The sequence below is a fragment of the Helicoverpa zea genome, chromosome 31 (assembly GCF_022581195.2).
Source record: "Helicoverpa zea isolate HzStark_Cry1AcR chromosome 31, ilHelZeax1.1, whole genome shotgun sequence".
NCBI lineage: Eukaryota > Metazoa > Arthropoda > Insecta > Lepidoptera > Noctuidae > Helicoverpa > Helicoverpa zea.
The window spans coordinates 6,888,456-6,916,395 of NC_061482.1; the positions used below are offsets into that span (position 1 = coordinate 6,888,456).

General features: G+C 36.9%; 1 protein-coding gene and 1 long non-coding RNA gene across 6 annotated transcripts; one reads left to right on the forward strand and one right to left on the reverse strand.

Moving 5' to 3' along the window:
• Positions 1-201: 201 nt before the first annotated feature.
• Positions 202-27,217, reverse strand: LOC124644877 (H(+)/Cl(-) exchange transporter 3). 5 transcript variants are annotated; one of them, XM_047184519.1, is made up of 18 exons: positions 27,044-27,217; positions 22,023-22,099; positions 16,955-17,126; positions 16,314-16,346; positions 13,421-13,450; positions 10,099-10,235; positions 9,687-9,890; positions 9,436-9,586; positions 9,192-9,350; positions 8,809-8,948; positions 7,871-8,053; positions 7,203-7,417; positions 6,428-6,636; positions 5,954-6,094; positions 5,263-5,473; positions 3,715-3,878; positions 3,229-3,439; positions 202-2,770 (listed from the first exon to the last, which is right to left on the reverse strand). In XM_047184519.1, the coding sequence occupies exons 2-18, from the start codon at positions 22,089-22,091 to the stop codon at positions 2,680-2,682; spliced, it is 2,520 nt and encodes an 839-aa protein (XP_047040475.1). In that variant the 5' UTR covers positions 22,092-22,099; positions 27,044-27,217; the 3' UTR covers positions 202-2,679. The 5 variants fall into 5 exon arrangements, with proteins under 5 accessions (XP_047040475.1, XP_047040476.1, XP_047040477.1 ...); XM_047184520.1 differs by lacking the exon at positions 27,044-27,217 and adding an exon at positions 22,302-22,319; XM_047184521.1 differs by lacking the exons at positions 16,314-16,346; positions 27,044-27,217 and adding an exon at positions 22,302-22,319.
• On the forward strand, positions 19,467-21,398 carry LOC124644879. The gene is made up of 2 exons (XR_006986122.1): positions 19,467-19,661; positions 20,807-21,398. It is a non-coding gene; the product is annotated as an uncharacterized LOC124644879 (long non-coding RNA).
• Positions 27,218-27,940: the final 723 nt, after the last annotated feature.

Genomic DNA, 27,940 nt, shown 5'->3' on the forward strand with positions numbered 1-27,940 from the left:
AACAGAATTTGATAGTAATAGATGAAGACGTTGAAAAAGTCACAACATTAAAAAATAAAATACAGATAATTTTGTAACGTTGTGACTTTTTCAACGTCTTCATCTATTACTATCAAATTCTGTACTAAATAATATGCTATTTAATATTAAACATACTTCGAAAATACCATCTGAGCATAGCTGTATGGATAGTATGTGTTGGATCACATTTTAGTGTCTTTCTCGTTGTCTCCCACTTTTTGAGCCAATTTTAATGATGGGTAATTATCAATTTTACAACTTCCACCAAAAAAATACTATTTAAATCATTAAATGACTAGGGCATTAGAAGTGAAGAGGAATGAGAGTACATAATTGAGAAGTCTTCTACTTCTAAATAATAATAAAGATTGAATTCAACGAAAGACCGCAGGAAACCAAGTTAGTAAAATATCCTTTTTTTGGAAAGTCGATTAAGAATATTTAATTTTGGTGAACCATTTTTCTGCTCGGAAATACAAATTACATCTAAAGTGGGATTCAATGAGAATAGAAAAGGGATCCATCGGGAATACATAAAAAGTGGGATCAAACGAGAATGACTCACTTTAAAATCTCATTACTTGAAATCTATTAGCCGGTTCCAACAAAATATATTAGTACTTTGTAAAAGACATTCTCGTTCTGTACAATAATTATGAAGTAAATGAAGCTATAACTTTTGTTTACGTCTTACGTCACATTGTATAAGATTAAAGGTGTAACCAATAGTCAGTGGTGTTAGAACGAAACCGGTCATAATTTAAAATCTCATATACATACATTTAATGCACCAGGCCTTTAAAAGTTTGGCTACAATTGATGTACCTACAAATTACTCGTGTGATTTCAACATTGCATATGATAGCCAACTGTTAGGATACATTATAATATGTAAATCTATTATAAAAAGTAGCGCGCGCCGAATGGCGACTTGCACTCGAGTATAGTTTATTTTATAGTTATACAATATTCATTTAATACTTAGTCATTTATCATTTTAAATTCTCAGTCCTTTTATATAAAATACATATAAACAGTACAATATTCAAATACGTTACTGCGAGACGGTTGTAAAGAGCTCTTTGCCACACGACTCTGTTCGATCTTAAAAATGGTGCCATCACTCAAATACTTCAATGTATTATACTATTACATATGTATAACAATAATCACGCTTTTCGATTATATAAATAAATTCAGCTGCATTTTAGTTCGTACCCTAAGCACATCCCTGTATCAATGGCATGTAGTAAAAGGCCGTTCGTGGACAAGGCAACACAAATCTCCGCTTCACGGCGACATTTGTCTTTAGGCGACGACGAAAGGCCTGACAATTAGTTATAAGGGCACAGGGTTCCAGCTACAATGGCACACATGCATTCTCTTTTAAATCGCATTGCCTGGTTCATAAAACCCGTAAGCCAGGCAATATTGTGATTAAATCACTCACAGCTGTGTGCAATTCGAAAAGTAAATTGATACAGGGACGGGTGCATTTAAGCTATTTTTATTAAATGAACAATTATGTAAATGTTAAGACATCATCATAATTTATTTATGTACATTATATACACAAATATTGAACTATACAAATGTGGGTGTCCTGTTGTGGACAAGTGGATGAGTGACGTCACTGACCCCACCCCATCCTCAGCTACCTTCTACTATCTCCGTTACACACGCGAGCTTGTACAAACAGTTATACAGCATACTAAACAATCAATATCCAATTCTATAACTACTTAAAATGAGATATTTGCAAGACATTATATTTTATATGCGATACATTATTTACATAAAACCTTGGATGTTACACCAGATTATGTGAATCAGAAAAAATAAATTAATTTAATAATATAGTAAATCTAACCTCCTTGTTCATTATTCATACGTTAACTATACTATAGCTTAATATATATAATCATCGACAGTAATAAAAAAAATATGAAGTATAAATTATATTACAAGTAAATTGATTAATTTCATATGTGACATAAATATTTTTGTTGCACTTAAAATAAAATACTGAATATCATCAACTTTACCTGAGCTTTGTATAAGCTTTACTATACTTTGACAAAGACACGAACTCAGATAAAGCTAATGACATGTTTGTATATTATAAAATAGTGATGTACACTTCTATAATACTCTGTATAAAACATTCACAATATTCATTTATGTACTTTAGTAGCGCAGAAATACAATGACATTTAATATACTCGATACTAAACACTTTTAGCCGACTAGTCGCGGTATACTTGCCTCAAAACTACACAGTTACATCAAAATATACAAATGAGTTTCCAGCGTAACAATTACGTATACACGACAAAGTACAGCTGATATTATTCTACACACAAATTAATAAATCGATATTATATAGATGAAGCGACACGTATGCTTTACTTCGAGATTAGTGTTGCTATACACTAACTTCCTGTGGGAGTTACACCTAATTAGACTACGACTACTGATCACACACAATAAATTCCATAAATTCCTATTGTTATCGCGCATTGCAGTATATAATGTGGGGCGCATGTGTGCCCGTCGCGATATTTATGTTAATAACGTTAGATAGTGCAGCATGACGTAATCGCGTGTTCGTGAGTAAGAAGACGATCGACGCTCGGAGCTGCGGCGGCGAGCTCGGCCTCAGTTGAACAGGACCGAGTTCGGGTCCTCGTTGTCCATCTGCTTCACGTGACGCAGCACGTCCTTCTTCGTGATCACTCCCAGGAGACGTCTGAAAATTACCATTATTAAGTTGTGCTGCTCCAATCACTCGTGGTTTAAGATTAAGTGACGCTTGTCGGCGACCATCTATAACGATTAAGGTACAAGTTGGCAGCCGACCGCAGGCGACAACTGCAGACGACATGTCGTCGCTTCATTCAACTACGGAGGGAATTTCATAGAAATACATAGAAACCAGTAGTGTCGTTGCGACACGTCGTCTGCAGTTGTCGCCTGCGGTCGGCTGCGAACTCGTACCTTAATCCCCTTGTTTTGAAAGGCACATTAAATTGTAGTGCCAGTCTTAACAATGGCTATATGTAGCCTAGGTAACTGAGTCGAGAAAACCAGATAGGCAGTAGCTTTATGTAAAACACAAAGTTAGCAAATTACGTCAAGGCATTGCAGATTATGTTAAAGTTCTATATTTATCTTCAGGAACATAGTTCGAGGATTGTTTTTGCTTACCCGTTATGTGTGACAAGGGTCTGCCTCAATCCGAGCTTGCGGAACATGTCTACAACAGTCTCCATGGGCGTCTGGTCGGTGACGGTGATGGGCGCCATGTCCAGGATGCGGTTCAGCATGAGGCAGGGCGGAGGGGACAGCGGCTGGTTGGAGCCCGCGAAGATCACGACTGTCTGACCGGTTATACCTTCCATAGTGCGCCGGGCATTCGCTGCACAAAGATTGTAAATATTAATGAGGCAACAAGCAAGTTCATGCTAAATATTCATATTAATAATTCTTTGTTGTCATTAGCGAGGCTCTTTCACCGTGGATGGAACAGAATGCTACTTAGAGGTTACAGACTAAATCATTTGCACCAGTGCAGAGGTAGCCCTGAACCATCTCACATTTTGGCAGGAGTCATAGCTATGCCTAAGATACACTTTCAGTCCAATAATTTAAGCTCGTTATACTGTTTTATTTAAAAACAACAAATGTAAATACCGATAGCGAGATTGAGGTCCCTGCGCAGCACAAATCCGACGAGGTACTGCGACTCCTTAGACACGACTACCGGATATCCATTGTGTTCAGTTTCCTTGAGTAATGTCTCCACGTCGTCCACAGTCATCGAGTCTTGAGTGATCACCGACAGCGTCTCGTTGCGTCTGATACAATAGAAAGTTATCTTTATACCTCCTTGTATGCACGAATAAAGTTGGCCAACATGACATATAATGATGGTATAGTGAAGGAATAAAAGTTCGTTAAGCACAGCTAAGTAATATAGTTAACTCATTGCAACAGCTGAAGTGCCAAGGCCTTTTTAAAATAAAAACTTCGCAAAATAAAGAAAAATACATTAGCGCAAATTACTAAGAGTTGCATATCTAGCGCATCATATTTTCGCATAAGTTTACTATTCGAATATGTACATGCTATCGCAACCTCATGACGACACAGCAGTTAGTTTAACACAGCACATAATTTATTTTTTAATATTTGGATGTGAAATTTTCACTTTCATCCTTCTAAACTTTCATATGTTATGCGGGACACTACACTGTTGTCTAGAAGTCCTATCATTAATTTTTATTTTAAGTTTTGAAAATATTTTTTTACAGCGACAGACACGCGACAGTTTTACAGCGAAAGTAGGGATAAAGAAAAGTTGAGCAGAAAGTATGCACAGCTGTGACAAAATAGGTGATGTCTGGTGACACTGGGATCTTGGTGCATAACAAATTCCTTTCCAAGTTCCCTTTTAGCACCAACTGCATTCTTAGCACTATCAAATAGTACGCGAAGCATATTCCCAGCTTCGCTTGGCCGCATAAAAATCGCATTGCATCAATTGCATGACTGTAAAAATATTTTTAAAAGATTTGCATCGGGCTATTCTCTTTCAAAAATTTGCTCGGCAGCAGTAAGCATAACGAGAGTACTATAGCTCATTATTTCGCAAACAGCCTTTAGTATTAATATAAACGTATTCATTCTTTGCATGCTCAGCAACACTTATGTAATATGGCTAGCTGTTACCAGTGTCACCAGTCTTCTTCCATTTTTGGACCCGGTTTAAATATAACCAACGTGAAATAGAACAAATAAATTTACTTTCGCAACTTTAATATAAGCTAGCTTTATATCGCATTGGGGGGAAGTTATCCGCTGCAGTAATGATATAAAGATAAAACGCAAAGCAATTTTAAAACAATTCATGAAGTGGATAGACTGGTAAAATTAACATAGATACCAAGTGAATTTAGAAATTAATACGAGGCCTTATGTCTGAAATAATGACGATGGTGGATGAACAAATCACACCCCTGATGCGACACTGTCAATTATGCAAAAATGTAGTTTTCCTGTAGAATTTCCATTTAACACTTTGTCACCTCATACAACAATGAAGAAATAATATAATGATGAGATGAATTATAATATATGTTATCGCACCGAACAAAAGGGGTGTTTTAGATATTTAACTCATTTTTACAATTGTCAAATTTGTTGCATCGGGGGTGCGAATTATCAAATAATAATACTCACTTAGGTTGCATGACATCAGCGGCGAGAGACGTATGTTGGAACTCGTCCTTGCTATCAAGGAAGGGGTATCCGTTGAGCGCGATGTGAGCGTCGTATATGCCTTGCCTGCCGAGAGCGTCGCCCACCCACTTGGACGCCATAGCGGCCGCCATCAGAGGCACGATGTACCGGACTCCGCCAGTCAGCTCGAACATTATCACCACTAGCGACACTGCAGAAATAAATAATAATTATGGCTTTGTCATTAAAGATCTTATATCTAGGTATAAGATCCTTTTAGCCAAATATGGTAAAGTTTGCTTCTAGTCTTTGTAACAGTTTGATAATACCAGAGTTTTTAATGGAGTGACTAGCTATATGACACCATTAATGATCACTCACCCAGACAATCTTAACCCCTAAAATAGGTTGTCGGACTTTCAGACTTTTGACAGCCTGTCAGCAACTTACCCAGTTATTTCTTAAAAAATGTATTACATATATTTAACAACACGTTCCAGTTAGGAGAAAGGCTCGGGAGATGATGACGTATTACACATAATTTAAGAAAACACTTTTAAAGGAACACGATATTGTATCGTGTTTTGGACTACCATGCACGCTAGTGTTTATTTTTGAGCTCGAAATCAGTTTGAGCGGTTTTCATCAAAATAAAATTCACTGAATCTTTTAAACATTGAAGCAAGTATACCTGTCATCCTAGTGACCCCGCCCAGTACAGCAGCGGCGCCGACCATCGCATACAGCCCCGGCGTGATGCAGTCGTCGCCGGTCGAGCATTCGCCAGAGAACAGCCACACCTTCGGGTAGTTGTACGCTAGTTGCTCCACGCCTGCAATGTGTTGAGAGATCAGTATTTTGTGACGATAACATCAAAATTATGTTATAAACATAAGCATCAGTTTTCTCAAAACAACTATTTATAATGAATGTTCACGTTCAAATTTCAAAGCGAACAGTCGTTTGCTGTCGTTGAACTCGGGCCATAGTCTAAGTTGTAGGCATTAATGACAAGTATCTTATTCATTTGTTCGATGACAGTATTTTGTGTCACAATTTGACTGTTCTTACTCCAGTCCTGTCTTTAACTCCAGTTCTTAACTTTTGCACCTGCCATCTTTCATACTGTTATGTTTTTGTTCTAAATTCAAAAATGAATACAAACCGATTCCCACAATCCTGCCAGCAATAGCTCCAAGCGCCAGACTGGGTATGAAGAGACCACAAGGCACCTTGATGCCGAACGTGAATATCGTCATGACCAGCTTGAGTATTAACGCGAGCACCAGCAACCAGATGGCGCGGTACACGCCCGGGCCTGCTGCCGCCTTCTCTATCGCTGAGTTCACGTCCGTGAAGTTACGGTTGTAGTCACTGAAAGAAGCAAAATTGGTCACTTACAGAAAAAATGGAGGAATGAACAATACTTATTATAATTATTGATTTGGGACTGTATGTCTATACTATTTTTTCCTATTATGTACTTTAATTGCGATGAATCGTAGGATTAACAATCTCCGAGTTAACTGCACTTGAGTTCTAAAGAAGTCTAAGGGTGCCAGAGGCAGCTGAGAGCACGTAAAGGTCGGTCCTGCGCCTGATCTCTTTCCAGTCGTGTCGGATTGCCGTCCCATCGGGCTATGAGAGTGAAGGAATAGGGAGTGCACCTGTGTCTGCGCAAATGCTCGTGCACTATAATATGTCCTGCGCAGCTGGCTGATCTCCTTAAACGAGAACAGCCGCCGTGGCCGAAATCGACCGTGGACGCCATCAGGCAGCTGGTAATCTTTTCCTCACAAATAAGTAAATAAAGACACATGGAGACCCTAAAATTTGCTACAGGTCAGCTTGCTTAGTCCGGCACTACATAAGGTTTTGAACTCTCACATGTAACTACATAATATTCCTTCATACAAGATGTAGTTGCCATGAACACTTACCACAGAGGATCCGAGTTGGAGATACCGCACTGGTTAAACAGCAGATATATCAGCTCACTCGTATTCATACGGGTGTAAGGATTCGGGTAGGCAATGACAGCTGTCACCAACGTCACCACTAGCACTTCGGTCACCGGGTACTGACCGAGCTTCGAGAACTTACGGTAGCGGCACCAGAATATGTTCGCTTTTATGAATATCGTCGCTATGCAGCCCTGTGACAAAATCTTCATTTTGATAAACCATTCAAGTCATTTTATTTAAACAGCATAAAAAGTAAGCTATCATTAAATAGATTTCTTTGGCATTCTAATGCTAATAAAGAAGTCATCCATACAGTTCCTTACACTCCAAATATAAACTTTCCTATAGAAACTTTCTTTATATATTTTTATAATCACAATGGCCTGAAAACTCGGGCCAAGTTCAAAGTTTGAATATACAATTGAAGTAATGAGTGTAAAAATAAGTTTCTTGGGGAAAGTTTTTGTTCTAATTAAAGCAGAAATAAGTAACAAGTAACTAATTATAGCCTTGCCTCAAAAAAGTTTAATAGACGTTCGTCACGTGTTTAAGAAAAAATTGTATGGAGAATTTTCTTAAAAACGTCTGCAACGTCTTTTTAACTTGTTTGTAATTATCCCATTCAAGTTTTAACTGTAACTCACCCCAATAATACCAAGGCCAACAAATGGTATTAGCTCGAAGAAGATCCAAGGCTTGTTGTACTCCACGAAGAACAATACAGAGTGCTCATTTCCAAACGGGTTGATTGACCTCAGGATGAACGCAGCTATCAGAGCGCAGAAGAATGAACGCCACAGAGTCTTCAGCGGGAAGTAGTACGATACCTGGACATAACAATGTAGTATGAAACATGATATCCTAACTTGTAAAGGATCTATGTCATCATCATCACCCGAGCCTTTTCCCAACTATGTTGGGGTCGGTTTCCAACCTACCGGATGCGGCTGAGTTTTACAAGGCGCGATTGCCTATCTGACTTTCTCGACCCAGTATTCCGGGCAAACCAATCCTTAACTAACTATAAACTGTGTTGATACTTAAACTATACTAATAAAATAAAGAGGAAACATTATTTCGTTTCTTTGTGTGTGGCTTCGGAACTGGTGAACTGATTTGAAAGAATCTTTCACTGTTGGAAAGCGAGACTATCCCAGAGTAACATAGGTTATGTACTGTTAGTTTGGGTACAGAAAGAAGTTTCAAGTTATTCCAACCAAAATATTGTATAATGGCTAATATTATAGCTATATTTGATTCGCATTGTTGTTAACAAGTAGTCGTGCCCACAGCAAGGTAAGTTCAACAAGCGTGAACTGCTTGTTTCTTATTTTATTTTGCAACAAAAAATGAGGAAACTAAATCTTGCTCGAGAGATGGTTGCAAACAGTTTATTTGTAAGAGAGAAATACTTAGGCCCAGACTAAGTAATATTTTATCTGCTACGCTATCTATTAAGCTAGGCAATTGGTACAATAAAAATATCGATAAAAATCGATAAATAGGCGCACGTACCTATAATGTAACAAAAGACTTACAATTTCAATCTATGCTTATTCTTAATTTAAAAAATACAGCTTACCTCTTCTAAACTGAAAAGCACTCCACCAATAGGCGCTCCGAAAGCGACGGACACACCAGCGGCGGCGGCGGCCGACAAGATCTCACGCTTCTTCGCTTCGTTACGGCCGTACTTCGGGAACAGGTAAGATAGAATATTCCCTAGGAAATCACAAGTTCAGTATCATACATAACGAAACAAAAGACAATCTTCTATGGCCTAACTAATTCGTATGTGACACGCCCAACACGCGGAGTTACTTTACGCCATCGTCAACAGCGATGACACTCTATGAATGTGCCAATAACAAGCTGCTTCTCAGTAGCCGGTGGACAATGGGAGTGTCACATACACATTTGTCAGGCTATATAATACTAATCAAAGTATTCTCATTGTGAACTCACCAAGACAGCTGGCGATGTGCACCATAGGTCCTTCCTTGCCGAGCGAGAGGCCGGAGGAGACTGACAGAATCAGGCCCACCACCTTGATGATCAGAGTCCACTTGCCAAGGTAACCGCGGATGATGAAGCCGCTCAATATCGTCTTGATCTCAGGTATACCTGACAGAAGCAAAAAATCCTTAAGTATAAATCAAAATTCTTGTCCAATGAAAACAATGAGTCCAGGGTATGGTGTTTTGATTACCTGATCCGCAGGCATAAGGCGCAAACATTCTGACCAGCGAGGCGGAGAGTGCGGCGAATATCAGAGCCCATACGATGTAGAACAGGTAGCTGATGATGTAAGCGCCCGGGCCCTCGCGTTGCCCTCCTAGGACTTGCGGCCAAGTCAGCCACTGGTAGATACAATACACCATTAATGATATGGCATCATTAACTAATTATTATTATTATAAACTAATTAAACAGTAGAATGAAATGAGAAAATACAAGTACCTGTGAGCAGTTCCCAGTGTCAAAAGTAGTATCAGTATCGGACCAGCAGCATTGTTCTCTGTTCAGCCAGAACGCTTGCGGACAGATGCCGAATTTGAGGTCGGTCATCCACGAGGCACCGATGTCTATGACACCCGCGACTATACCCGTGCAAACGCCGACTAGCAGCACGCATACCCATCCTGACCAAGCGTCGTGAGCTCCCTGTGCAAAAGTAATGATCATGACAATCTCTCATCAGGTTGAGACTAAAATTGTGCCACACAGTGTATACCATATTGAACTTAGGTGACGCTTTCAATGACATAAAAAAAACTCAGACCTCATCAAAGCAAAAGCTCAATTTAGAAGATCCTAGAAATGACGACATTGTCATCAAGAGCGATACTAATGTTAAAAATACATGACGAACCTTTATAAGATCCCATATGGAGTCCTGCCTCTTCTTGACGATGTACCTATGTCGCATGCGATCGCGAGCGATGTCACGTTGCCAGTCAATCGTGTGGAAGTCATCATATTGCCCGATACCAGGGATGTCATCGTCAGCTTTGGGAACAAAATTAAATATCAAGAAGAATTCTACTGTTGTACTAAAAAGGTTCAAAAGTGACTTGTGCCTTGCATTTTGTTTCTTTCAACAAAACAAAAGACTATCCTTTTTGTAATAATAATTTGCCCCTTTTATATTCATATTTATTTTACTGAGATAAATATCTTATCATCCAGTTGATCAAATAATGAGTCTCAAACAAAGGTAGATAAAGACTTATGTTATAGTGTGGTGTTAAGGCTGATGTAAATTGATGACCTGATATTGAAACATTAAGTGCTACTTCGATTTTAACGTAAATAAATATATGAATTCACAGTATTAACTGCAAAATACTTATACACCTCACCAAACTCATGTCAAATAAGTACATCCATTTTCTCTTGTCTATGTATCAAAAGCCCAACTGATATAATTTTAAAACGCAATAATGTTGTTTTATTAATGGATGTAACAAGATACCGACACTGAGTGATTAATGTGCATGTAGTAAGCTGCACCCTATAAAATAATTTACATACTATCATCTGTATCAATTGCCTTTTATAGTTGAACATTAATTTATATTGAATGCCTGATTTACGATTTTTGAGCTAATCTTTACTCCTTGACACAGATGCACTAAGAAGGACCAAACCTATTTTCGTTATTCTAGCTGGCACATAATAACAACAGATAAAAATAAAAACTAAATGCCCACGCTTACTTTTGCAAATAAAAATGTAGTTTTTTAATTTCTTTAAGTGATTTATATACAAAAGTTAGCCTACTGTGTTTAGTAGTAGTTTGTTGCAACAAACTACTTTAGTAACTACCATGCAATTTAATACAACAACAACACTATTAAAGTAGTTTTTTGCAGCTATAAAACTACACAGTTCATACATTTTAATCACGATTTATACATTTTAATCTGAGGGCACGGCAGTGCCCTCGCCAAGACTCGAGCAAAGCGGGCACGGCCGTACCATCTTTTCTCGAAGCGTTTCGCGGCTATTTCACCCCCCTGTATCTTCCATGTGGACAAAGCTAGGAGTTTAGGTTTTCGATGACCAAGAGTAAGTATTAGAACAAGCTCAGTCTCAAAATTACAAGACATTTGAATAAATAGTTTACGAGTTATGAGCGATCAAAGTAACACTATTTTGTCACTCACTGACTCACTGACCGATCATCAAAAATCTAAGGTACTTCTAGCAAACTTAGAACCTTCAAATTTGGCACCAAAGTAGGTTATTAGCTACATATAAAGGGAAAATTATAAAAACCTTAAAAATTAAAAAAAAATGGAAACAAATTTATATTTGCGGTTTTTCAAGAACATTGTGTATGAATTTTGACTGCATTGATAACTTTGTTATTTATTTATGTACAAAATGTTACTATTTGTTTTATTGTTACATAGTGTGGTATATTGTTATTATGTATTAAATATGAATTAAATACATATGAATAAAAAAGCTAGGTTAAAATGAAATGAATAATAATAAAATCTTTCATATTAATGCAGTACGATAAATACTCCATGCTTGCTCGATAGATGTCGTTGTGCTGGTCTAAATCGCGCTATGGTTTCGTTAGATAGCTTAGTATAAGTAGTACTTTTAAAAAATCTAAAAATTTCATGTGATAGTGCCATCTATCTCTGAAATAAACCTCTTTGATTCTAAAAGATATTCGATTCGAAAATTTGACGATTTCGAAAAGTTTTTAGTTTATTTTAAAAAAATGATTTTTACGTGCTACTTTAGGTGTACATCAAAGACTACAATTTATACACTAAGTTAATTTAATTTGTTAAATACTTAGAAAAAAAAGACCTACAAAAAATAAATTAGATCCCACCAAAAACATTAAATGTAAAAAAAAGCCAAGCCTCTACGCAATTCTTCCACCGTAAAAAGTTTTGAGATCGCATAGAAGCCAAGTCCTGTTCAACTTTATTTGTAATAATAAATCAATATTTTGTGATTATTTCAATAGTTTTGTTCACATTACAATAATATTGTCTTGGCCATGAGCAAAAGTTAAAAGTCGCTCCTTGTAATCATGTGTAAATACCGTTGAATTAATAAATTATACATGGACATGATTTTACGATTGGACTGATTGGAATTAGAGATCACCATGGACTAAACATGCGCCATAGTACATGTGCAGTTCATTGATATTGGATGATACTGACTGTCGGTCATTTAGTAACAATTGAATAAACTAAAAGTATTTAATTCTATGATATTAAACTTTATGTTTGACTTTCACTTCTCCAAGACTTCTTTGTAGTTTATTGAGCTCATGGCCAAGTCAATATTATTGTAATGTGAACAAAACTATTGAAATAATCACAAAATATTGATTTATTATTACAAATAAAGTTGAACAGGACTTGGCTTCTATGCGATCTCAAAACTTTTTACGGTGGAAGAATTGCGTAGAGGCTTGGCTTTTTTTTACATTTAATGTTTTTGGTGGGTTACAATTTTAAACTGTGAATATGTCATCAAAATAAGCACTTATTGCATTACCTAACACTCATTGAATATAATAATAAATAAATCATAATAAATATAAATAATGTCGGGACACCTTTTCACACACGGTTGGTTAGCCCCATGGTAAGTTATTAATTAACTTGTGTTATGGGTGCTAACACAACTGATAAACTACATATAGCTACACATATACATATTTATAAATACATATTGTAACACCCAGACCACGGCCAACAAGCATGCTCATCACACAAATGTCGACCGAACCGGGAATCGAACCCGGGACCTCAGATTCGGCAGTCCGGCTTGGTGACCATTGTGCCATAGAGGTCGTCAAACACTCAATGTCAAAATCAAAACTCATTGAATATCTTGGAAAAAGTTTGTTATTTTTGTTGTTCATAAGCATTTAATTAGTGTTTAATTATTGGAATGAACAACAGAAATATTGTTTACAAACATTTAGACTTTTTGGCATTAATATTCGATCATATCTGAGTGTTTCCAGTCGATTTGATGAATTAGTGATCAAAATCGTTGAATATAAGCGTGAGTGTAAGATCGCAGTTAAGTTTATTGACACCACAATTACTATTGTCTACACTCAATGAGTGCTAGTCTGCGACGTGTCATTTTTTCGTCTGATATACTGAAGAATTACCTCAGCTGTGTACAAATGTTTCACTTACCTGACATTCCGGAAAACAACACTGCGTCCCCTGCAACAATATGCACTAATTTCAACAATTTAATCAACAATAATACATCGGAACCGATGGGTAATACACATATACAATGTGTACCACAACTATGTGCCTACAATTATCACAGTGTCTACACTTTTTCTTAATAAACGATCATTTTCAGATAACGAATGCCAAAAGAATGAAAGAAAACAATAAAACAATAATGCTACAATCAGGTGACGCAGACGCAGCCCGATGCGTCAAAATGAAACGTCAAATGGAATGTTGCCACTCTAACAGTAAGGAGAAAGTACCAAAAATATTTATTGATCAGGATTTCGAGGTTTATCATTTTTTTGTAGCTTTATAACAAAATCAACGATCGCTTACATGCTAATATGCTAGAAGCTCTACTTGAAAGATTTACTGAGTGTAGTATGTACACTGCTCAGTAAACAAATTATAGTATTTTTATCACTGTTGACTTTTATGGAACAGATTGACCTTACTCGCTATAACTATTTAAAGCGGCAAGATAACAGTACGATGACACTTCAGGAAATATTATCTCAATAACAGTAGGTAAACTACTACAGCACTAAGTTTTTTGCTGATGGTAGAAAATACTTTCAAGAAAAACACAACACAGCCTTGAGAAGTTAATGAGACGGCTGATGACGACAGCACCCAACGATCACGTGCCGACCATTCGACTATTTCACCTGTTTATCTGTTGCGAAATGGAATTTTAGTGTGTCCAAGACTTGATTCCGATATTTGAATAAATTTATATTCCACATACCCATGTAATAAACTCTCAGAATAACTAATTTGGTGATAAGGAACCAGAATTAAAGACTTAGATTAAATAATATGTTACTATATAAAAGGTATTAATATGGGAGTCGACCCCTACATATTTGGGAAACGGCTAGGCAGATAATGATACATGGGTCACCGAAAACCAACAAATTAGGATTAAAGAAAATAGTCTCCGATCAATCAAACGGATAATTCGAAAACGGGTACAGACGGATAAGCAGATTGATTACCTAAACTATTAACTAGATGTTTCTAAACTTCTAGAAGTTTATTGAAACGTGTGACTTTATTACACATGATAAAATTAAATACCTACTTGAATAATACCTAAAACATGGATAAACAGAACAATATTTTTACCTACATGATCAATGGTGACGAGGGGTTCGGTGTCCTCGGAAACCAGATCTATAGTCTCCATATCCTCGGGGATAGAAACACTGTTTGCATGCGGCTCTGACACAGGACTGGACATTACTAACCCTATCTAATCTAACCTCCATAGATAGCTATGTGGAACAACATTTCGATAAATCTCTTATCAAGTATTTATTGGCGTTGTTTTAATGCAGTAAGCATGTTTGATTTACTGTTGTTGCTTATTTAATACATAGAGCAGCGGTGTACGTGACGTCCCGGGCATTAACAATCCATACCAGAAACTGAGAGAGAGTGGCCATCAGGCGAATTTGAGAAAACTGTGACACTAGGGCTGGTTACGTGATTAAAACTTGCAGCTCACTCAATAAGAAGAAGCAGACCAGACACACCATAGGCACAACGGCTAATTACTAGGCGACTGCGAAAATATGACCAATTGAAACTATGTACTTCCACGGCAAGGCAAAATCTTGACCTCATTTGATTGATGATTATGATGACTTATACTATCCAAGCTAAATAACCATCATTAATGTCTGAATTTTATAGGATTTAATAAAATATTAAAATAATTACATTAACGTTATCTTTCAAACAAAATAGTGTTGTCTGCAGCAGAATATTAATTTAATCAAGTGCCCCTCTGTGAGAGGAATCTAAATTGCCTCTTTGTACGTCACTTCCCGGGCACAAAGCTCCTGTTTAAAACGCACAAATGCGGCTGCAGCAACAGGAAATTGTGAGCATTTCCGCGAAAACTTCGTTTTATTAATTAACCGTAAGCACCTACAAGGTACGCCAATATAACACACTGTTTCAATAAATCCCGAAATGTATTTCACATTTCCATTAATAATTGACGCACTCCATTAGGTTCATTAGTGAATTCTGCGTAAACAATATTTCCATATCTCTTTATCGAAATTGTAACAATGTGCAACAATACGGTAACAATATGATAACAGCCATAATGGCAGGTAATGCTTATTAATGATTTAGGATAAATTGACTTTGATCGTGCATATTGTTGGAGCGGATAACTTTTTTTGCTGTCAGTTTCTTTGGAGACCTTCGCTGCTCTACATCAAGTTAACTATAACACTGCAGAAATAAGATCTGGGTGCGTCCAATAAGATCAGAGCACCAGACGAAACCATCAGACACTTGAAGATGAAAATGAAGCTAACCACTAACCAAAAAGAACAACACTTCACTGAAACTATCAACAGAATCCACTCAAATAACAACTGTGTGGCTTAAGAAACCCTATGTTCTTCCTTCGAGTCCAACATCCCGGCATATTAAGTTGAAGTCAACATAAGGGACTTAACTATGAATTACTTTGCTCAACAGATGAACAGTAAAGGCTGAGGATATTTTAATATGAGTTTTCTGGAAATATTTTTTATAATGATGACATGATGGTTAATGGATGTCAGCTACTTATACGAGCCGATAATGCTATGTACCACATGGGAGTAGCAATAACTCTTCTGACAGGAAGGGTCCGAATTCAAGAGGAGAAGCATTTATCTCCTTTGGCCTATCTTTATGATTGGTAATAATTTGAAGAATAGAGATACAATTTTGGCACAGGTGATTGTTCCCTCCCAAAGCTACGCCCATGATGCACATTGACAATGTGCGTCTAATCTATATGAAAATATCCAAATAAAGACTATGCTAGGCTTACCCGCAGAAGAACTGAAGTATTGAGCGATGTAGGCTTGAAAACAGAAAATTGCATTAAATACATTTGTAAATGTAATCACCTACAGACCTATTTAGAGTGGAATCACTGGATGGCTACCCAGTGAAAGTGCCTACACATTTAAAATGTTACATTTTGTGTTTTTTCTTTAACTCGCACCTCTACCAATTTTAAAGAGTTCACAAAACACCTACAATTTTTACCATCACATTTAGCCTAACGCTTAAATATCGCTTGATTGGAGACAAGAAGCCATACTGCATTACTAAACATAAAAAATATACATGTACCTGTCGTCACGAACACTATAAACTTGCGTTATCACCAGACTAGTGCTTCAGCCAATATCAGTTTCAATGAATGTACTTCAATAATTATGCGCAGTATTTCAAAATAGTAGTATAATAGTATTGCAGAAAATAGAAAGATAACTAAATAGAATACTGGCGTGTAATGAGAGTCTTTGAAATGAATTTAAAAAGATCGAACGGCGTAAGATAATGGCTGAAGACCTTGTGGATGAAACCAATAGCAGTAGTTCTCAAAAATGACAAGGAGTTGAGAGAGAAAAAAAGAAAGTGAAGAAAGTTCGAAGAGCAGCATAAAATGAGAGTAATATTTACAGTTGGTGCTCGCGTTGGAGTTCCTGGTGCTGTGCTCGTAGAGCTGGAAGGTACCGTGACTGGTGGGCGTGGTGACGCTGCCGCCGGTGGCCTGGTGCAGTCCCGCCGTGATGTCTACCATGTCATCCTCGCTCGCCGAGTGCACGCCCCGCCCATTGCTGGCGTTTGCACCCTGGGCGAACAAAATCAAAAATCGTTTATTCAAACTTGGCTGCAAAACAGCACTTTTCAAACGTCTGAAATTTACAAAATGCAGCCCCCAAAACCCTCTACCACTTCCTATGAGTTTTAGGCACCAGTTTAAGAAAATTCCTGCAGAATAAACAATTAAGACGACAAGAAAACTTCGATGTTACCCGTACCGAGGAAATTATTATTAGTACACTAACATTTATGTTATTTTATGCATAAGCTGTACCTATTAATGCAATGTTTGAGAAGCAAGCGCGAAGTGCGAAGCACTGAGCGGATTTAACACTTCAATAATTAATAGTGCAGTCATTGAAGCATTATTGCTACGATTTTTTTTACTGTGAACCGATTTGCATGAAATTTTGGAATTAGGTTCATCTTACCCTTAACTTCAAAAGTGAATATGATTTGAACTCCGCCACCCCCCCTGGGGGTGGTTGACACCCCTTCTTTGGGGTGAATATTTTTTTTTGCAAAATAACCTCGGATATCGATAGAAGACCTAATTTTAAGCTAAAGTTGTCTTTAAAGTTTTAAAAAAAATCCAATACTTTTCAAGTTATTGGCAATTGAAAATTCGCAATTTTTTCACGTTTTTCATCGGTTTTTTGCAAATATCTCCAAAAATATAGGTTTTATCGAAAATTTATAAAGAACAAAATTGTAGCAGGTAAAACAACGAACAATTTGTTTTTTTATAAAAGGTCCTAAGTGCAATATTAAGCTAGATATTAAGGATCAAAGCCGTTTTTTATTTTGTCTGAAATTTAATCGTTGTGGTCAATGCCATGTAGCGGCGAGTAGATGCATTTTATGCATTCGAATACAAATGGGTTTTGTAGTGCTTGAAATAAGCTTTAAGATGAGTACTATTAAAAGTCTTTTGCACGTAAAATTAGTGAGCTGTATTGCAAATAAGGGGAGCATCTTATATTTTTTCTTTTAAATCAATGGGTTTCATAAGTGCCATTTCCACCAAAATTAAAATTAATCGTATTCCGCCTAGGATTAACTTTATTATGAAGAGTTTGATAGATAGTATCAGTTTGGCTGCTTCAGGACAGATATTTTTCAAAAAAGTCACGATTAACGAAAAGAACAAAATTTCAAATTAAAGAAAAACCCACTTGTTTTTCATAATATCTCAAAAATTACGACAGATACGTATAAAAGTGTACTGATAAAAAAATTAGGTATTTTTCTGACAAACAATTTGGTTTGTTTGTTTTTTCTGTCGAACAAAAATTGACGGAGATATGATTGTTTAAAGAGCGCGTGGCAGCGCAATCACAGCCTCTCTTAAGCACTTTAACCCTTCACCGTTTTAGAAAAAAGTTCTTTACTATATATTGCAATGATGGATGTTGTAGCTCTCTTAATTACTTTTACAGTGGTTTTTTATAAATTGTGATAGCATGAAAATTGAAGGAGTTACGGTCCAAAAACTTGTCATATTTTTTTCTACTTAGTAACTGAAAACTTCGGAGTGTCAATATTTGGAGCAATGTGAAAGTAGGCAGTATAATAAAGAGTCACAACTATTGTAATGTGTATATATGTCACCGGAAAATAATAAAACTGGTAAATTGATCAACTTACTAAAATAATAGATGGCATAAACTACGTCGATTAAATTTCAGACAAAATAAAAAACAGCTTTGATCTTTAATATCTAGCTTAATATTGCACTTAGGACCTTTTATAAAAAAACAAATTGTTCGTTGTTTTACCTGCTACAATTTTGTTCTTTATAAATTTTCGATAAAACCTATATTTTTGGAGATATTTGCAAAAAACCGATGAAAAACGTGAAAAATTGGGAATTTTCAATTGCCAATAACTTGAAAAGTATTGGATTTTTTTTTAAACTTTAAAGACAACTTTAGCTTAAAATTAGGTCTTCTATCGATATCCGAGATTATTTTGCAAAAAAAATATTCACCCCAAAGAAGGGGTGTCAACCCCTCCCAGGGGGGGTGGCGGAGTTCAAATCATATTCACTTTTGAAGTTAAGGGTAAGATGAACCTAATACCAAAATTTCATGCAAATCGGTTCACAGTAAAAAAATTCGGAGGTTAGACCGTATTTTTCGCTTCAATGACTGCACTATAATTGTAGTAAGATAGTACTTGAAGGTTCCCGCGAGAAACTAATTGTATTTTAGCAAATGCATAACATTGTTATATGAAATGTTATCGAAATAGTATCAGAATATTATTTTAAGGACATGGATTTCTCCTAAATAGTAGGATCTCGGTTCTGTTAGGAATTTATTGTCATGGCAATTGTTACCTAAATTGTTTAATGGCAAGATGGAGGGAGATAGTAGAACTAGCCAAGACGTGGACCCTTAGTACAATAGATTATCGTGTTATGTCCTCATCTAATCAAATTGGTAGAGACATACACAGTCAGTTGTGCAGCCAGAGCAGGAAGAAGAGATATTTTCAAAATATTATGTATAATATTCGAAATATTTACAGATATTAAAATGAAGCTTCTTCAAACACTTAGGTATGCATGCATTTAATTAACTACGATGATAAGAAAATCATGCCGACAGATCAAGTTCCAAATTATATTCATAGATACTAACATGACCCTGGCTCCCAGCCGCTCGGAGCATCCGGTATTTGTTTTTGCCACCCATTTTGACAAATGCAAGTCAACTAGACGTATACGACCGCTGTTCGAGGCGACCCGCATACTGCGCGATGCAAGCGCTTATTGCAATGGTGGCAATTTGAGCTGATTGGAACATCTCTGGTCATTGTGCGACTACAATATGCCGCTGACACGCAAAGAAACTAACTTCCTGGACCGCTTGCTGTACCTTACAAATGTTGTAGGAACCTTATCTAGCTTTGCCAGGACTACGTCTAACGTAGGCCTGATACTCCTAAAAATTAAGAGCATTTCACGGTACATGCGACAGTTCTAGTATTTTCTGTTGTATGTTGAAAAAAATAAGCCACGTCGTCGAAAAATCAATGGTTCATCATTGATTTTCTTATGAATTCGAACGCTACAATGTTATACGGAATCATATCGTAAAAAATTGGATACATACTTTTCTTTCGTTTATTTCATAAAATTACCATGACTAATGAATTTCGTTCAATAGGAATAAATAATAAACGATCAGAAAATTGCATTTAACAACATAATTTTTATTCTTTCACTTTATTACATTTTAATTCATAAATAATCAAAAATCAAATACGATCGGATATACATAGTAACTAACAAATAGAAGTTTAAAGTCTATTATTATATATTATTTTATATAACACAAAAGAGGAAAAAATGCGTTGTACCTATTATAGAATCATCTAGTATTAAGAAATTCAGTAGAGCGTTAAGAACCACATTTTAATAAGGTCATTTCTCAAGTTACCACTATCATTAATCTACAGATATGTAATTAATATTCTAATTCTTATTATCTATCTCTCCGTACTCTCATAACTTTCTTCAATATAAATATATTTTTGGAAAAATATTTTTTTCAGACGTTTACGTCCTATTTGTTATTGAAAAACATTCTAAGATATTTTTAAGTTCTGTCATTACTTACATGCGGCGTGTAGAAAACAATCCGACCAATGATTACGCACTTGTTTCTCTATTTAACGAAAGAACCCAAATATATTTAACAGTATTATTTTTAAGAATTCGCGACGGAGCGTCACCCGTAAGGTTCGCGAAGTAGGAGGACGATCTAACGCCACTGAAATATGCGGGGGTGAAAATCAATAAAACGACTAAGGGTGCCCACCACTACGAGCTACCATAGAGAACGCGGCGGATTCGAGTGCGCCGGCCACGCTTCGCGCACTCCCATACCTGCATACAAACGCACTTTGGGTGGGTTACAGCTATCAACTGAGGTACTACATCTGTAGTGCACCTAACCGCACACACAATAGAGTACAAAACCATACTCGAGCTTCACACACCTGCAGCGTGCGCATCCTGGCCCCCGGACCGCTCTCGGCTCGAGCAGCTCATATATATCTTATAGCTACATATTATATCTAATATCATTTATAGAACAAGGTGAACTAAGTAGAATTGAAACAAAGAAGCCTTACAAAGCCAATTGTTGACTGAAAGTTACAAACATCTTACAATTCAAGTTTGAAGTTTTAAAAAGATTTCTCTATGAATAAAACAAAAGTTTCTTATGATTTAATCTTCTTATGACTTACGGTACAGCAACTTACTTTTTAGTAAAGAATTAAAATTGAAGTTGTTTTTATTTTGCAAATCGCAGCACACTAGTTTTATAGACGTGACTGTTTACATGGCATGGTTACGTGCTCATTTGTTATCCTTACGCGAACCTACCTATTGAAATGTAACTTTGTATCGAGATGGACGATAACCTGAAGACGTTCAAATACTAGTGTAAATGACCCTTTTAAATGCTTATGATATTATCTTAATTTTTTTACTTATAAATTATGCGTTATCATATCACAGACGAGTCAATGACCAGCTCAATGTCATCAAAAAAGTGTCACATTTTTATTTTAATTGGTTAAATGATTATGTTAATCATGTCTACGTTAACCTATAAAGAATAAAAATAATAGACAACCCAAACAAACACCTGCAACTCATTAATTAGTATTTCAATACCAGTGATTGTTTCAACCACGAATTAAAGTACACTGCACACAGCGCATCGGCTAATCCGCTAAGGGCGGGTTTTAATCTTCCATTAGACTGTATGAATGTAAAGATACATTTGTGGTGCTAATTTCCAATATGGGAAAATATGTAATAGAGAATATTTATGTGGTGAAACTGGTGTGTTTATTTCGTTTCTTGGTGCCTTATATGGATAAACCTTTTTTTAAATATACGTACCTTTTTATAAACGGACTGGTAAGTTGTACCCATTTTAGGGCCAGTAGACTTTAAAGGAAAACGTTCCATTACAGCATCTGCGAACAAATACATATGATTATTTTATGAAAGTAATACTTTCTGACTGGATTCCATTCTAGTTGGGAGGAATATCTTAATCCATTTTCAACAAGTTGTCGGAGAATACTTGGTACAAGAGCCTGGCAGGAAGAACCACTCAGTGTAAACACTCAGTACAAAATTCTATGAATGAATAATTTCACTGCTTTGATTTAATACCAGTTAAAAAGTCCAGTGATCCATCCCGGAGTAAATTGGCACGATTGCTCGAAGCGGATGACTCGCCAATTCACGTCCCGCCGGGAGCAAATGACTTGATACATAAATAAATTGTGTGCACTGCACTTTATAGCATATTTTAGGTACCCACTACATAGAATAATCTCTGTTCTAAAATGTGAGAAGCGCAACCATACTCCGAATATCTCAGCTGATAAAGCTCTACGAGTACTTGTTCTCAGAATTTATGTTATTTAATTTGTAAAGGGAATTTCACCTGGGAGCTAAAATTCCTTTTATTTTATGGTATTCCCGTTAACGAGTTAATCTCATTTATTTAGAGGTGCATTCATTAGGTAAAACGCGGCAAAGCCTCTTGGGCTGCGTCCACATACTAGTAGTAATTAGCGCACTTTCATATTCTTATTGCGTAGGTATGCAAATAGCGTAAAGCGCATGCGATATAAACACACCCAGCTTATTTATCTACACCTATATGTATGTATTTGTCGATCGTCAAGATGAACAAGTGTGTTTCTCCTAATCCAGCGTTTAAATACATTGGCAACATATTAATATCTGAAAACAAAAAATACCAGACCAGACCAACACTACACATTTGAATATCGAATAATTTAATCATAGAGTCAAATATTGAGCGATATGATTAAATAATAATTTTAATCATTAGTGTTTTCCTGATATTGTGGTTCCACAACTGCTAGATAATCATCCATATACTTTTCTTCCATTAATTTTTGTGTATAAAATGCTCAGAATGTTGCACAATACCCACCAGTGATGGATCAGCATATACTGTGACTTGTCAGCCCTGCACCATGCACCAAGCGAAAGAGCATGCGTGTGGTTAATTTAATGCCTGATGGCTAGCTAGCACGGTTTGAATGCTTTGTGTGTGTCCATAGCAAGGAGTGTCATAGCCAAAAAGATGTCAGATAACTTTGTCACGTATGAAATATGTATGCAATAGAGAACGCACTTAGACATCCCGTGGCAGGATGTCTAGTAGACAAAGCGGTGTCTCTTAGGGTGGAAGCCTGACGGGCTTCAGGGTTGTTCGAAAGGGTTGAAGCGACCCTGGTACAGGAAGAGCTCAAGATGGGAGATTGTAGTTCTAGTCAGTCAGATTCTGACTCTCCCACATAGTGCACCGAAAGCGGAAGGGTCCATTTGATAATTTTCCAACGAAAAAAAAAAACAAAAAGGCTGTCTAGAGTGTCTAGTAGATGTTAGTCGGTAGGTATCCGAAAATAAATGCTACAGTGCCTGAGCAGCTAGTGGACGAAGATCGGAGGTAGAGTCCTTTAGCTAGTACATCCTTAGCTTTCTTCCGCTGTATCCGTTCCCTAGCCTTTCACCTAAACTACATACATACACAAGTTATCAACTTAAATCTTCTCGTGCGCTTATCGTTATTATTTTTCTAGTCGACAAGTCTCTATCTGACAGCGCATAAATAACAGCCATGTCGTCTTTCACACTTTCGTTTCTTTGGTCATCGAATTCCTAGATATTCTTACATCCAAATTCACGCTCGAGACATTCCTCATCATAACTCTACATTCCATAAGCCACTCTATGACGTAGCTTTTCGGTTACCAATTTTTAAACTTCTACTTATGCCTTAGGTTTACTTGCATCATTTGAACTATCGTGATAGCCAAACCCTAATCAGCCATGAGACAGCCGCCCATCGGTCGAATCGGCGATTTGACAGTCAGTCAAAGGAGATCATTCATTTCGTACCCAAAACTGAAAGTGCCGACCAGAGTAAAAAAATATTAGATTCTTGTAGAGAATAATGCCCTGAAGATTTTTTACTATTACAAGAATCGTCTACAGTTAACCCCCAGGCTGCTATTTGACTTTGAAAATACAAAAAAATCCAACAACGTTTGGAGCAATACATTACGTTTACGTCCCCAAACTGGAGAAGGCAGGTGCTTCCTTCAAACGACTAAACTACTCCTGCCTAACCTGGGAAGTCATCAAATGACCCTCCCCCCCTCATGTTATGGGTAGGCAGCGTGAGGGAAAGTCAAACTCTTACTGACTAAAACCCATCATGTGCCTTCTTAAGCCCTTCTTATGTACCAGGGCCGCGGTAACTCGCGCGAACAATCCCGCAGCCCCGGCAAGCCTTGGCCCTGGTGAGCCCACGGGGGGTTGCTGACGCCAGAGTAAAAATATCGTAATAGCGTCGAGGATAATGCTGTAATGATATTTTACTATTATAAGGAACGGCTTCGGTTAACCCCCAGACTGCTATTTGAATTTAAAGTGTGAGAACCGTGAATAAAAAATCTATACTTGAATGTTACGGGAAATAACGTCCACGTACAGCTGCCCCCCCCTCCCCCACTGCTACACCGAGGAGACTTACTGATTTATACCCAGCATGTTCCTTCTGACCATGTACCAGGGCCGCGGTAACTCTTTCGAGCAATCCATGATCATGATCCATGAAATGGGGTTAACTGTAGACGATTCTTGTAATAGTAAAAAATCTTCAGAGCATTATTCTCTAAAAGAATCTACTATTTTTTTCTTCTGGCCGGCACTTTCATTTTTGGATACAAAATGTTCGAGACTTGAATGATCTCCTTTTGGTTCAATTATCGTTATAGTTAAATGGTGCAACTCAACCTAAGGCAAGAGTAGGAGTTTGAAAAGTGGTAACCGAAAAGCGACGTGTAACCCACCCTTACTCTATACATCCGCGTAACACCATACTGGTACATTCCTCTTATCATTATCATCTCTGCTGCATGCAATTTCGATCCGACTTTGATGACTTATAGATAGATTGTTAAAATACAGAATGTGCTATGCGTGTTAGGCGTGTTGACTTCATGCTTAGTAACCGAGTGGAAACATGCACTAGTGTGAAAGAAACCCCTCAAGCTCTTGTGACATTTGAGTTGCCCAATCCAGAAATATGGAGTGAACGACCGATGATACATCGGCGGGAGATAATCAAGTAACTCAGCCGCAATTCTAGTGGGGCAAAAAGAATGAAAGGTTACCCTTGCGGATATTAATTTGGATCTAAAGGGGTCTACAGTAATTGTCTCTCTTAAACCCTGCTGGTCACTAACACGTGTGCATATTGCACATTCTCTAGTAACGTGACATCAAATAACTGCAAATCATAGCCTGATCTTGTTGGACACTAGAGATTCACTTTGATGATATAAAAGGACTAGAATCATGCTGCATTCTGTCAGCTAACAAGACCAGCCACAATTGGTTCATAAATCAAGCCAATTCTGGACCTTAGGTACTGAGAATTAGATCAGCAACATAACCTTCCAAAGGTTATCGCAACAAAGCATTTCCCACTTAAATTTGATTTAACACCCCTCCAGAGAACTCAGAAGTGAATCTGAATAACTATGCACATCCTGCTTGATCAGTTGCGTCAAGGCATCTACATTCATATTGACAATAGCGGATTTAGTGGCATGCTCAATCTAGTTTGTGGAGCAGTTTTAACACTGATCTCTCAGGCTCCATTAGTAAGTTAAAAGGACAGTGGCCCAACCAAATTTTGTTCAGTTTGATATCAGTGCCACAAGTTTACTGCGCTAGTAATCACATGAAAGCAGTTGGAGCAGTTCCTTCAGCACAGATGCATTCTTAGTCAGCAAGGAGCAACAATCATGAAGATGATTTACATCAAACCCGAATCTAGTTGATTTCTAACTAAGAACTATTTGAAGTTAATAAGGTAAATATAAAACTTTTTGTTGCCTGATGGAGTTAACTTTCCTAACTTTCAAGACTTACTTAAAATAGATTCTGTTGCACAAATTATGTAAGTGTGACAGAGATAGACTGATGTTTGAGCTGTCTTTAAAAATTGAGCGGTGATTCAGTAATTGGCAGTTAGTCTTGATTTTGAGTTTTGCATTACTTAGACTTATGATTTCAAATAAATGTGTAAATTATTATGTATATCAGTATTGTGTAAAATTATAGCCACCCAAAGAAAGAAATAATGATGCTGTCTCTCCTTATCAACATATCTGCACTTATTTTGATGTGCAGATAACCTTATATGTTTTTAACCAACTTCCTAAAAAGGAGGTTTTCAATTTGCATATTCGTATTTTTTTTATATTTTCATCTCTACTCTTTATTCTTAATATTTTTCACAAGAACAAAAATTCTACAGTAGGTCTTTATATTCAAATTAAGTATTAAGAGTCAATTTTAGCTTTTAGCTTACATGAGACTATATCATTTAACATGAAGTAGTAATAAACAGTGCAATAAACTGAAATACTAATAAGTACCTATTGTTAGAACTCTACAATACAAACTCAACTTTGATAACGTAAATGTATAAAAACAAAAAAGTATACACAGAAGATCCACAGGTAGTTAAACATATGTTTGGCTCACTTTGTGCTGTTTACCCACCACTTAGTCAAGGCATGATATTTTTTCCTAGACGTGATAAAGTAATGTTGCATCGCTAAACTATTAGAAGCCGAAGCTAGGAAATGTTAGCGTCAGACGCCCCCTAGCACTATCATAGCGTACCAGTGCCCCTAAGGTACGTAAGGTAAACAATGCTACGTGTACAACTTCCAGAACATTTTGTTCCATCCAAAATTTTACCAGTAGCTGCATTTAAATCTTTAAATAAAACGTGCAAGCACCACCCACCGCATGTTAGTAATAGGCCAGTTAAAAATGAAAGTGATCAAACTAACCTAAGACAAAAACATTGTAAAATCCTCAGGTAGCAAAGTTCTCATATGATCTTAATCCATGCATGAGCAGTATACCAAATAATATGAACACCAAATAAAATTCGAAATTAAAAAGTTTTCCTTGTAAAGAACAAAAAGGTAATTATTATGACCAAGCAAAGAACTGTGACAGAACTGTAATAAAACTTTTAATGACAAACATCATTAGCTGACATGACAGCAGGTATGACAGTGACATATTTGACATTACGATTTTTTTTTCAAGTTGCCAGTGTGTGTAAAAATCGGTAATACTCAAGAATTTTTGAATTGGTCTCATATAATCATTTAGCTACATGTATTGTACTTGCATGGCTTTGTATGTTCTATTATTTGACAAATGGTTGTAAACTGTTGTAAATAGTGCTTCTATCAAAAAACTACTTTCAATAACGGCTAAGTCATCATCCTCCGAGCCTTCTTTCCAATTATGTTGGGGTCGGCTTCCAGTCTAACCGGATTCAGCTGAGTACCAGTGCTTTACAAGAAGCGACTGCCTATCTGACCTCCTCAACCCTGTTACCCGGGCAACCCGATACCCCTTGGTTAGACTGGTGTCAGACTTCATCATCATCATCATCATCTCAGCCATAGGACGTCCACTGCTGAACATAGGCCTCCCCCTTTGATCTCCACAGATACCTGTTGGAAGCGACCTGCATCCAGCGTCTTCCGGCGACCTTTATAAGGTCGTCTGTCCACCTCGTTGGTGGACGTCGTGTCAGACTTACTGGGGCCCGATTCTCCTAAGTTAATAATGTCAAAATCGAGTAGAAATTGAATCGCAATATGATCGCAATAGCAGTTTTAACCATATCGGGCATTCTGCTACTAATAAAAGACCAATCGTATTCGATT

Excerpts from the sequence above, each read along its gene's own strand:
- LOC124644877 (XM_047184519.1), bottom strand. The coding sequence starts at position 22,091 with ATGGAACGTTTTCCTTTAAAGTCTACTGGCCCTAAAATGGGTACAACT. Across the intron at positions 8,054-8,808 it reads TGCTTTTCAGTTTAGAAGAG|GTATCGTACTACTTCCCGCT; the intron begins GTAAGCTGTATT and ends TGTTATGTCCAG. Across the intron at positions 2,771-3,228 it reads ACCCTTGTCACACATAACGG|ACGTCTCCTGGGAGTGATCA; the intron begins GTAAGCAAAAAC and ends GGTAATTTTCAG.